The sequence below is a fragment of the Monodelphis domestica genome, chromosome 1, assembly GCF_027887165.1.
Source record: "Monodelphis domestica isolate mMonDom1 chromosome 1, mMonDom1.pri, whole genome shotgun sequence".
Taxonomy (NCBI): Eukaryota; Metazoa; Chordata; class Mammalia; order Didelphimorphia; family Didelphidae; genus Monodelphis; species Monodelphis domestica.
In genome coordinates, this window is record NC_077227.1 from 587,368,105 (window position 1) to 587,381,271 (window position 13,167).

Here is a 13,167-nt window from a genome sequence, read left to right on the forward strand (position 1 = left end):
TCCAAATCTGATTGGTGCTAGTGATGATGAACATGTTCTCTTATGAAGTTTGGTCCAGACCAAGAAAGGGATTAAAGACTCTAATAAGAAAACAAGGAAGGTAACATTGACTGCATAAGATTTTGGGATACTTTGTTCATGTACTAATGGGCACACAATAGAATTGGCTCCTAGACTAATCAGCTTTATCACCTTGAACAAAGAACCTGACCTGTTGGGGTCTCATTTTCCCCATCTCTAAAATAAGGAGGTAGAACTGTATCATGTCTATACGCCTTTTCTCTTCTCACTTTCATGATCCTACATTGCTCTGCTGGTTCAGACCATAACAAAACATAGCAGTATGCTTTTTGGTCTTTAGTTTTCAAAATGGGGGAGAAAGTTGTTGGTACTCCTGACATTTTGGCACCATCTTGAGAGTATTCACTTTTGGTGGCTCTCCCTTATTCCTTTTATTGTTCATGAATTAAAATAATCTCAGGGTTTAGCACACTGTCATTTCACCATTATGTCATTGTCTTTTTCTAGGCTCCAGTTCTCTTCAGATTACATTTTCATAAGAAGATCAAATTTTGCAATGAGTATTAAAAGCCTCAGCTGGGAGAGATCACTTTCAGAAACAGTTGTTGAAATACTCACACTAAGCTCTAAGGGAACAAAGGTTTTGGCTGATAAGCAGGGTAGGTTATTAATCCCAAATGTTAATTCTGGAAAAAAGTCTAGTTGCTCAGCAGTGGCAGCAGTACTTTTAGGCAGACCTCTGGCATTTTATTCAAACAAATCTCATGAGTCACAGAAAAACAAACGTCTGTATGGTCCCAGCAATTCTAACTACCAATTTGTGAAGCAATAGAGACAGCTGCTTCCATCGCTGAGTGTTGTGCATGCTGACCTTTGAGTCAATGAAAGCTAGGGAATGATTGTGTACATGCACCAAAAACATGTGAAGGAGGGAGAAGGCCAGTGGCCACTGGTGTGTGTTTGCTAGCCGTTGGACTAAGAACAAGCTCCATGGAAGCACCCAGGCTTGCACACAGGGGACCCCGAGACTTCCAAATCTGGCAGTGGTTCACTAGGAAAAATTTAAGATTGAAGAAAGCATTTCATGATATGAAATCATAGCTTTTTTATAAATGAAAATTTTAATTTACAGTAAAAAAAAATTAAAAATATTCTAATGAGGTAACAGAACATTAAAAACTCACCCAACTGAATTCAGACCTTGTAGTTTTCCTTCATGAAAGTTGCTACTGCTTTCTCTGGCTGACCATATAATAATGTCCTGGAGCAGGAAAGCTTATGGGGAAAGGCAGGGAGTACAGGGACTGACTGGAGGAGGAAGGAAGGGAGGGAGGATAGAAGGGAATGATGGGGCATTTGAAAGGACAGGAAGAGCAAGAGAGGAAACTTGGGAGAAAAAAAATGAAAGACTCTGGATTAACACTGGGATTTGATCAAGGACAATGGAGAACTTCTGGGGGTAGTGGGAGGGGGAGATGAATTGGGTTTAAGACTGAGGAGAAAAATCATGAGAAATGAGAAGTTTTTAATACAGGATGGAGAGGTCTTGCCCAAACAAATGGATGAAATTACAGTTAGAGTGAGGGTATAAGATAAAAGAACAGGAGGGTGGGAGAAAAAACAAATCCTGAAACAAAAAGGTTTCTGGGAAGAAGAAAAGGAATGGTAGAAGTGAGGTCCAACATGGGCATGGAAGAAGTGAGAGAGCAGTTGCTACAAAGAAGGGACAGGCATTTTCAGAGTTGACGGGCATGGCATGGTCACTGGGAGGAGGAAAGTGGGGGGCGGGCGGGCAATGCAGGGCAGTGGTTTCTTCATGCAGCTGCAGGGGCTGACATGAGAAGATGCTCTGCGTCCTCTGGGGGCTGGGGTCCCTAGGAGGCCTCTGCAAACACCGACGGTCTTGAATGAGGCAGCTAGTGTAAGGAGTCAAAGCACAGGAGCAAGGCAATGAGCAAGCCAAGTGGGGGGTCGGAGTAGGGGTGGGGGTAGGGGGCTGTGCTGGAGTGAAAGGAAAACAAAACCAGAGCCCAAAACCCACTTCAGGGAATTCAGCTCTTACTCACAACTCATCCTGCCCAAGGGAATCAACCTGACTCCAGCACAGCATCATGAGGATGCATGGAGGCACAGAACTTGCAGAGAGAGTTTCTAAAGTAAAAGAGCCAAGAAGGAGAAAAGAAAAGAAGAGAAGAGAAGAGAAGAGAAGAGAAGAGAAGAGAAGAGAAGAGAAGAGAAGAGAAGAGAAGAGAAGAGAAGAGAAGAGAAGAGAAGAGAAGAGAAGAGAAGAGAAGAGAAGAGAAGAGAAGAGAAGAGAAGAGAAGAGAAGAGAAAGGAAAAGAAAAAAGAAAAGAAAAGAAAAGAAAAGAAAAGAAAAGAAAAGAAAAGAAAAGAAAAGAAAAGAAGGAACCAAGGGGGAGAAAGGGAAAAGAAGAAATGGATGTTGAATTTAGAAGTCCAGGATTGGGGAGGAATCCAGGCACCTGGGCCTCTTTGGTTTTGGCCAAGGCAGGAATAACCACAAAACCAAAAACATCTTAAGTTCTTAGAGTTCCCAGGTCCAAAGGATTCCAATTATTTTAGTGGATAAAAATCCCATTAAATCTTATACCTTCCCTCTGAAGGGGCAAGAAGGCCTTGATGTTTAAGGGTAAACCATGAAGAGCAAAGCCAAAGCAAAGAAGGCCAAAGGGTATCATCAAGAAAAAAAAATAAAGTCCCAAGTGATGTGGTCAGTTTGGATAGTGGCTGAGGTGACCAGCATACCAGGAGCCCCTCATTTTCCTGGCACAGAGCCAGTGCCTGGGAGGTGACCCTCTGAATGAGCGCTCAAATATGAGCAGTTAACAGTGATCTCAATGTCAAAGCCATGCTTCTTCTGACACTGCCTACAAGTTGAGCTTTCTGGAAAACCTTGTCTGTCAACTAAAAGGAGCTCTGGGTGGAGAGAGTCGATATTTGCTGTGCCTTTTCCCTCTCTCCTACCCTACACCAAAGTACCCCTCTCCTATTCTGCCCAAATCAACCTGATGGAAAATTTTAATTATAGGTAAGCTTTAATAAGTATGACTATTTTATCACTGCTATTAAGACAAAAGTGAATTCTATAAATCTCTCTCTAAAAGAAACTTCAACCATGTTCAACAATTTGTGATCAGAGATTTCAATGAAGGGAAAGCCAAACTTCTACAAATGCTAGAATTAAAATGATCCTGACTTAGGTAGAAAAGCAGACACTTTGTAGAGCAGAGGTTAGGATTAGTGACTAATTGTTCATTAGATGTCTCCAGCAAGTTCTTTCAAAATAGCCTTGCTGAAATAGGCCACCCTGAATCAGGTATGACAATCCTTGGGCACCTGTATTTAGGTAAGAGAAACAACTATAGGACTGGCAGATTCTCACCCTACCCCACTGATGCATCAGTGACTCCCCTACAGCTCCAGAAGTGCTATTTACCCTCCTCACTAAAGGAGTCCAAGCTAGTAGGGTTTCTGGCTGGACCTCTCCCCCCTCCTACCCTGCTTGACAGATCACCTGCCCCTACCACCTCTACCTGGGGAAAGGCAAAAGAAAAAGCGTGTCAGCTGCACTCATCATATTTCTGTCTCATAATTTTATTTTTGAGCATCATAAATAACTGAATAGGGAATTTTTAAGGGGTCCATGAAATTGGATGGGGGAAAATGACCTCCTTATTTCAATATGATTTGTTTAACTGTTAAATGGATAACTGTTTCGCTATCATTGGTTTCCTTTGTAATGTTGCATATTTTATTTTACGCATTTATAAACATTATTCTGAGAGTAATATACTGCCAAGGAGTCCATGACCCAAAAAAACAATTAAGAAGCTCTGGGCTAAATGATCTCTAAAGTGCCTTCTGGTTCTAACAGACTGAATTGAAGAGTACTGCTGTATCCTCAAATCCAGTTTTCTGCCCAAGGGCTGTGGTTACATTTTAGGGGTTGGAAAAATGCACTCTGAGACTAGCATTTCAGGTCATTAGCATATTCCATTAACTCTGAACACATTTCCCTTTATTTGAGACAAGTTTGAGACTACCAAGAAAAGCTTATTACTGTGAATAGGTGACAAAAACACCTCCTAGCCAGAAACCAAACCATAGAGACCTCCCCTGGGGAGAGAGTTGACAGTCAAAACAAGAGCCAGCAAGGGATTAAGATGACTGTGGAAAGCCAGAATTAAGTTAAAACATATGCAACTAATTAAAGCATTGTATTACTGCTCCAAAATTAATTTGGAATATAAAAATTAATTGTTCAAAAAAAATTAATTGTTCAAAACGGCTTCTGTTTTCCAAAAGTCACTCAATTATTGAACAAATTTTAAAATATGTTAATGTATGTTAAGTAACTCTTGAAAATAGGCAATTACAGAGAAATTTTACTTTTTAGTGATCTAATGTGTGGTAATCATTAATAATCCATAAAGTTGTACTATTACTGTAGGGTTTTCATGATTATGAAAAACACTGAAAGCTTATTTTCACTGGTGTTCTTAAGTTTGTTGACAACTTGATTAAGTGAATATCTGCTTGAAAGAAAAGGATTACCACACCCCCCCCCCCCAAGTATAAACCTAGGAAGAAAAATAATCAGTTTTTTGTATGTCAGCCTCCCCCCCATTTTTTAAACCAAAGCAAAATCACTTTCATAGATATATAACAAAAGAGAGCTACATGGAATCAGGGCAGTGGATAATTTTCCCATCAGTTATAAGAATACATCCACTTACCAACCATGGCGCTAACTTCCCCGGCCATCAGCGTCTCCACTGTCTCATTGTATAGGTTCACGTCAATGATACCTTTTCGAATAGTCTCTCCCACTTTTGCTCCTAACAATACCGAGCCCGTGGTTTCAAATATTGATGCCAAAATGCAAGCTTGCCTCAGGGTCACCACACCAGAGCCCACGGCTGTGCCAAAGGAATTGGCCACATCATTTGCACCAACAGAAAATGCCAAGATAAAGGCTATGATAAAGCCCAGAATGACCATCCACAAGTAATCATCCATAGCCATTTTTGCAAGTAGACTGCAGGAGACTTCCTTTTGTAGAAATACTTAAATAAACCACGCTTGAGGTTTTGTAAAAACCTTGTAAGGTAGAGTTCTTGTAAACAGAGATTTTGCTCTGGAAAGTGCTGGAGAGTGTAAGAGCCTGAGCAAACTGCTAACTGCTGGTTCTCAAACTATTGTCTGTACAGTTTGTTTGGTTGTGTTCAGTCAGCAGTAAAACACATTCCATATTTTTCTCTGAGACTGGAAACGCTGTGATATCCCCTCCTGTAACAGAAAGAGAAGCAAAGAAATCAATTACTCTAAGCAACCTGTAACAATCTGTTCTTTCAGAAATAAATGTTTTAAGCCTACTAATGGGATCTAACTTGGCATGTGACACTTTGAACTATAGAGCAATTCAAGTAAGATTATAATTAGGTCAGTGAAAAAAGAAACACTAGCTTCTGTGGCAGCTAGGTGTCTCAGTGGATAGAGAACCCAGGCTAGAGACAGTAGGTTCTGGGTTCAAATCTGACCTCTGATACTTCCTAGTTATATGACTCTGGGCAAGTCACTAAGCCCATTGTCCTTACCACTTCTTTGCCTTGGAACCAATACTTAGTATCAATTCAAAGATAAAAGGTATGAGTTTAAAAAAAAAAACCCAACACACTAGCTGCTAATGGGATTATTGATATCTAGTTTGTATATTATTACATTTTGAAATAAGAAACTTTAATATTAATTTCTTAATTATAAAAAATAAATATAACATCATTGTTCTGAGAAATGAATAACTATCCCCCAAAGTCAAAACAATAGATAAATTAGAACTTCAATAAAAGCATAATTTTTCTAGAATCAGAATTCTCAACTGTTGTTCTAGAGTTGTTCTAGAGCAGAGGCTGTCAAACCACAGCAGGGAAGGCTAAACATGGACCTCTGTCTACAAGTTAAGAATGTCTTTTTACATAAATAATTTTGATTACATCAAATTAAAAAAGTTTTGTACAAACAAAACCAATGCAACCAAAATTAGAAGGGAAGCAATAAATTGGGAAACAATCCTCATAACAAAAACCTCTGACAAAGTCCTAATTACTCAAATTTATAAAGAGCTAAATCAATTTTGTACAAAAAAAATCAAGCCATTCTCCAATTAATAAATGGACAAGGGACATGAATAGGAAATTTCAACCAAAGAAATAAAAACGATTAATAAGCACATGAGAAAGTGTTCTAAATCTCTTATAATCAGAGAGATGCAAATCAAAACAACTCTGAGGTATCATCTCACATCTAGCAGATTGGCTAACATGACAGCTATGGAAAGTAATGAATGCTGGAGGGGATGTGGCAAAGTTGGGACATTAATTCATTGCTGGTGGAGTTGTGAATTGATCCAACCATTCTGGAGGACAATTTGGAACTATGCCCGAAGGGTGATAAAAGACTGTCTGCCCTTTGATCCAGCCATAGCACTGCTGGGCTTGTACCCCAAAGAGATAATAAGTAAAAAGACTTGTATAAGAATATTCATAGCTGCGTCTTTGTGGTGGCAAAAAACTGGAAAATGAGGGGATGCCCTTCAATTGGGGAATGGCTGAACAAATTGTGGTATATGTTGGTGATGGAATACTATTGTGCCCAAAGGAATAATAAAGTGGAGGAATTCCATGGAGACTGGAACAACCTCCAGGAAGTGATGCAGAGCGAGAGGAGCAGAACCAGGAGAACATGTACACAGAGACTAATACACTGTGGTACAATCGAAGGTGATGGACTTCTCCATTAGTGGCAATGCAGTGATCCTGAACAACTTGGAAGGATCTGAGAAAAACCACTATCCACATCCAGAGGAAACACTGTGGGAGCAGAAACACAGAAGGAAAACAACTGCTTGATCACATGGGTCGAGGGGGGAATATGGCTGGGGATGTAGACGCTAAATGAACATTCTAATGCAAACATCAACAACATGGAAATGGGTTCTGATCAAGAACACATGTAATACCCAGTGGAACTGTGTGTCGGCTATGGGAAGGGTGGAGTGAGGGGAGGGAGGGAAAGATTATGATTCTTTAACCAAGGAATAATGTTCTAAATTGACTAAATAAACTTTTAAAAAAGAATGTCTTTTTACATTTTAAAATACACTTATTTTAAAATGTAGAAACTATTTTTAGGTTTCTTACAAAAAACAAACAGCAGGTCTGCCAACACCTGTTCAGGAGCATCACTAATAATTACCCATTAATGCAAATAGTTACATGAGGTGTGACTGTGCTATCAGTTTCATTACATTTAATTTTTCCTTGTAGATCAATTCACACACACACACACACACACACACACACACACACACACACGCTATGCAGTGGGGAGATGAAAGGAATAGGTCTTAAAATAAAATAAATGACAATGTGAATAGATAGGAATTTATTTACTCATCTAGCTATTCATTTACTTATTTCCTATTGATTTTATTGTCACGACATGACAAGAACCAGATTTACTTTTTGAATAGTGTTGTACTGGATTATAAAGAAGAGTGTTTTGAAAAATGGTCAAAGGTTATGAACAGGTATTTTCAGAGGAAGAAATCAAAGCTATCATCATATGAAAAATCCTCTACATCACTACAGATTAGAGAAATGCAAATTAAATAAACTCTAAGGTGCCACTTCATACCTATCAGATTGGCTAACATTACAGAAAAGGAAAACAATAAATATTGGAAAAATTAGAACACTAATGTACTCTTGGTGGAGTTGTGAAGTGATTCAACCATTCTAGAGAGCAATTTAAAAGTATTTCCAAAGGGCAATAAAACTGTGCATACTTTTTGACAGTCATACCACTATTAGTTCTGTATCTCAAAGAAATCAAAGTTAAAAAAAAGGACCTAAAGGTACAAAAATATTGATAGCAGCTCTTTGTATGATGGCAAAGAACTGGAAATTGAGGGATTACCCATCAACAGGGGAAGGGTGAACAAGTTGTGCCATACGATTGTGATGGGATATTATTGTGCTACAAGAAATGATAAGCAGAATGGATTCAGAAAAAACTGGGCAGACTTATAGGAACTGATAAAAAGTGAAGTGAGCAGAGCCAGATCTTTATATTAACAGCAATACTGTATGATGATCAATCGTGAATGATTTCACTATTCTCAGTAATATAATGATCCAAGACAATTCTGAAGGATTCATGATGAAAAATGCTATCTGCCTTCAGAGAAAGAACTGATGGAATCTGAAAGGAGATTGAAGTCTATTTCTAAAACTTTATTTTTCTTCTTCTTTTTGTCTGTTTTTTTTTTGCAACAGGCTAATATGGAAATATATTTTGCATGAATGCACCTGGATAATCTATATCAAAGTGCTTGCCTTTGCAAGTAGGGAAAAGAGGAGGAAGAGAGGAAACTTGGAACTCCAAAATAATCAAAATGAATGTTAAAATTGTTTTTATATGTATCTGAGAAAAAGCAAAACATTCTTTAAAAGAAAAAAAAAAGAGTACTGTATTCTACAGCATTATACTTGGAGGGAGAAGACCCAGATTTGAGTCCTAGCCTGCCATGGGCTAGCTGTACAATATGAAAGCACTTTGTAAATTCTAAAATCATAAACAAATGTACATTTTTATAATCTGTGTATTCTCTGTATTGTATTTAGCAAAGAGCCATGTATACAGTATTATGTGATGAGGATGATGATGATGATGATGATGATAGCTAATGTTGCAAGGTCTTCAAAGAGCTATACAAATATTATTCCATTTCATTTTTATTTTTTTAAACCCTTGCCTTCCGTCTTAGAATCAACACTGTGTACTGGTTCCAAGAAAGAAGAGTGGTAAGGGCTAGGCAATGGGGGCTAAGTGACTTACCCAGGGTCACACAGCTAGGAAGTGTCTGAAGCCAGATCTGAACCAAGGACCTCCTGTCTCTAGCCCAGGTTCTCAATTCATTGAGCCACCCAGCTGCCCCCTAAACTCAAAATTTATATCTATCCTGGTTAAATTTCATTTTAATGGAGTCAGCCCAATGTTCCTGCCTGTCAAGGTATTTTGGGATATAATTTAGTAATTCAGTATTTTATTTAAACCTTTCCAGCTCTGTCACTTGAAAATCTGATAAACATGGCATAGGTACCTTTATTCAAGGCACAGGTAAAATGGTAAATACAATGAAATTGGGGTCTGTGCCTTATTTATCCTCCATATCTCATATGGGGCCATCAGGACTCTGCACAAAATAAATATCTAGTCAACAAACATTAAACACTTGACTTGTGGAAGGCCCCCAGCTCGCTGGGCAGACCTTGCAGGGTGAAGGAAAGGATGATGTGGATGACATTCACACAGGGAGGACAGGTGCAGAGGAGTTAGGGTCTTAATCCCTGGAGAACAGAGGGATTATCTGATAGTGGCTTAGTGTATTTCTCCTTCAGAAAGTATTGAGCGGTAAAAATGGCTGGATCTGAGTTTGCTCCACTCCTTTTGCCTTTCTCCAGAATACCTGTGGCAGTCCGGGGCTTTGGAATTGTCCCCCTGACTCAGCATCCCCTTCCACCTCCCACCCCTGACACTCACAAATGCAGGCACTCCAAGGCAGCCAGAAAGATTCAGTAAGAACTCATGTCTGTAGGAAGAGCCCTCATTCAAGAACAGATACACTTGCTTTGGGGCAATTCTTGCAGGTTGCAGAGGGTTTTTCACCCTGGCCTATCCAGTTCCTCATCATAGAAGGCTGTGTGGAGAGGGTGCCAGACTTATTTTTCAAGGGTCTAGAGTTGAATTTCTATTGTTCTCATTTTTAGGTGGAAGTAAAAAGAAAATAACATTTCATTTTTTATCTTCCCAGTCTGTTTCCCCCCAGGCTATGGATGGGTGAGTTGGAATACTATGCTCTCAGACAAGAAGACTTCTTCCTTGCTTTCCTTGCCTGATATTATCTAAAAAAACAACATGGAAGATTCCTTCTTGGCAACAGTAGACAATTAATACAGAAGGTATTGTTTAATTTACTTTGAGATGCAGGATACTGCACCTCCAGAGAAAGAACTGTTGGAGCGGGATGCAGATCAAAGTACGCTATCTTTCCTATCAGTTTACTTATGGTTTTATTATAGGGTTTGGGCTTTGTATGAGTGAGCCCTTACAATAATGATCAATATGGAAGTGTGTTTTGCATGATAATATATGTATGGCCCAGTCTACCATCTCCGAGTGGGGGGAGGGGGGAGAAACAAGGGAGGGAGATGGTTTGGATCTTATAATTTTGGAAAATGTATATTGAAAGTTATTTTTACACGTAATTGGGAAAATAAAATTTGTAAAAAATTCTTATGAAAAAAAAAGATTCCAGATATTGGTTTGAATATATTATTTGAATTAACCACACTCTTCATTATTTTACTAAAAAAGTCAATTATAAAGTACCTGAAAAATAGAGATAGCCCTGAAATCTGCCTTAAACACCTTCAATCAGCACATATACACGTGGGTAAGTAAACGGTTTTATTTTAAAACACAAGCAATGCTAGAGATGCCAGGTCTACAGAGAAAGCCACAATCTGAGAGGGGTAGAGTGGAAAAACTAAAATAGGCCAGAAGGAGAAGCAATAGAGCCAAGAGTGAAATATAGTTATAAAAGTTACAAGGGGCAGGACGTGATAGGAGACTTTTACCTCTGATACTCAGTTTCCTCATCTATAAAATGGGAATAATGATATCTATAGCACCCAACTCCAAGGAAATAATATGTAAAAAGTCCTTTGTAAATCTGAAAGCATTATATAAATGTCAGTTATTAGTATTACTATTGGAGGACAGAATCAAAAGTGAGGTTGAAGCTCTGAACAGTATAGATGTAAGACACTCACAAAAGATATCCAAAGGATGAAATGCAAAGGAACTGTTATTGATTTCATTCATTTATTCCCCAAAAAGTTGGAAAAGAATTGCCAAAAGAAGTTTCCTAAGTACCTGCTCAGTATTATATGTGGTGTACTTTCTAATGTTCTATCTACCTCCATAAGAGAAAAAGTATTGAATGTTTCAAAAGTGATGTTTCTCAATCAGGGTTTTTTTTTGGGGGGGGGGATGTCTCATATCCCTAAATCTCCTTAATTCTTTTCAGCTGTTTCCTCTCCTCTAGATCACATGTTCCTTGTTCCTCTCAGAGCTGTGGGTCATATTTAGCCTGAAAGATGAGTTGTGAGGTTTATTTTTGGTTGGGTACTAATATAGAAATTAAGGGACAGCCCCACTTCTTTGCAGAAGCAGAGGTATGGAACATTGCATTTATCAGATTTTTTCAATCTATTGATCAGTTTTACTAAGAATTTTTCTTTCCTTCTTTTTAAATTCTTTGTTATAAAGTATAACTCCTTGGGGGGGGGGGGAGAGAAAATACAGGTGATTTAAAAGCAAAATGTAGCAATCTATTTTAAAAAAGAAATTGGAAGCAGGAAACATTTAAATAATAAAAGGTTATCCTATAGCAGAGAGAGAAAGAGAAAGAGAGGAGAGAGAAGAGAGGGAGAGAGAAAGAGATAAAGGGAGAGGGAAAGGAGAGTGAAGAGAGGGAAGAGAAAAAGAGAAGAGGAGAGAGATAGGTAGATAGGGAGAGAGAGGGGGGAGGAGAGAGAGAGAAGAGAAGGAGAGAAAGAAGAGGGGAGACAGAGAGAGAGAGAGAGAGAAATAGAGAGAGAGAGAGAGAGAGAGAGAGAGAGAGAGAGAGAGAGAGAGAGAGGGAGGGAGAGAGAGAGAGAGAGAGAGAGAGAGAGAGGGAGAGAGAGAGAAGGACAGACAGAGAAGAGAGAACTCAACCATCATAAGTGGACAGTAGCATTTCTATGCTCTTCTCTAACAGGCAATGTTATGGCTGGCAAGCCTATCTGCATTTTTTCCTCTTCTAAAGATCTCTTCCAGTGCCTCATTGTATTATGGAAGTGACCCAGGGTTCTCAAAGCTATACCAATGAAGCATCAGGACTGCCAAACTCTGCTAGGCAGGAAAGAATGTGAGTAGGTTCCTCCTACTCCCACCCCCAACAGATGAGATCACTGACATTCAAGCCTAGCTAAAGAGCAGAGGCTCATCACCAGGAACTTAACCACCAGGGGGTTTTGGCAATCCATGAAGATGTCTTTTAAGGCATAGAGGAGTAAGTGACCTGTATCATTGGGGGAGTTTCTACCAATGGTCATGAGATCACTATCTTTGCATCAGAATAATAGTTAGCATTTATATAATACTTTAAGGTTTACAGAAAACTTTCCATACACTATCTCATTTGATCCTTACATGGTATTATGATAACAGGTCCTAGAGTTATTATGGATGATGAAATGAATCTCAGATTGGTTAAATGATTTGTTCATGGTCACACATATTAAGTACTGGGGCAGAATCTGACTTTATGAGTCCAAGTCCAGCACTCTTTCCCCTAAAATATGCAGAATTAATATTAATTTTTAAGGGTTTTTTTTCCTTTTCTTAAAATGCCAGCAATGGCCTCTAAGGAAGTCCAGGCAAGAAATTATATGATAATGAAATGCAAAAAAAAAAAAGCCATACAACTAAGCAAAAACAAAATATCTCTACTCAAACTATACTGAAACACCACTAAACTCAACTATTCAAGCAATTTCCCAGCAGAGGGTGCTACAAGAAACAACAAACATTTATTAAGTCCCTGCTGTGTGCAGGACTTATACTAGGTGCTGAAGGAGAGACAAAATTTACTTAAGATATGATCTTTTCCTTCATCAAGTATATAATCTAGCAAAGAGATAAGGCATAAACAGAGATAAATATAATACAAAATTATGTCATCAGTAAATTCAAGGGATGTGAAGGCAAGTGGTAAGTGAGGTCTGATGAAAAAGACAATATTACCAATGAGAAAAAAAATTATGGAAATCTTCATGAAGGTGGTATTTGAATTGTACTTGGAAGGAAGTAAAGAAGGAAAGAAAAAAAGGAAAAGAAAGAGGGAGAGAAAGAGAAAAGAGGGAGAGAGAGAAAGGGAGAATGAGGAGGAGAGACAAGGGGAGGAAGGGAGAGAAGAAGGGGAAGAGGGAGAGAGGGAGGGGGAGAAACAGAAGG

The 13,167-nt window shown here is 38.7% G+C and overlaps 1 protein-coding gene across 20 annotated transcripts in view; it reads right to left on the minus strand.

Annotated features, from left to right (window-relative positions):
- SLC20A2 (solute carrier family 20 member 2) overlaps positions 1-13,167 on the minus strand; it is a 120,021-nt gene that overhangs the window by 37,866 nt on the left and 68,988 nt on the right. For all 20 annotated transcript variants that reach the window (XM_007476407.3, XM_056813609.1, XM_056813620.1 and 17 more), the window contains one exon: positions 4,779-5,331. In XM_007476407.3, the coding sequence (XP_007476469.1) occupies positions 4,779-5,067 (289 nt within the window). In that variant the 5' untranslated portion in view covers positions 5,068-5,331. The remainder of the gene's footprint in view (positions 1-4,778; positions 5,332-13,167) is intronic.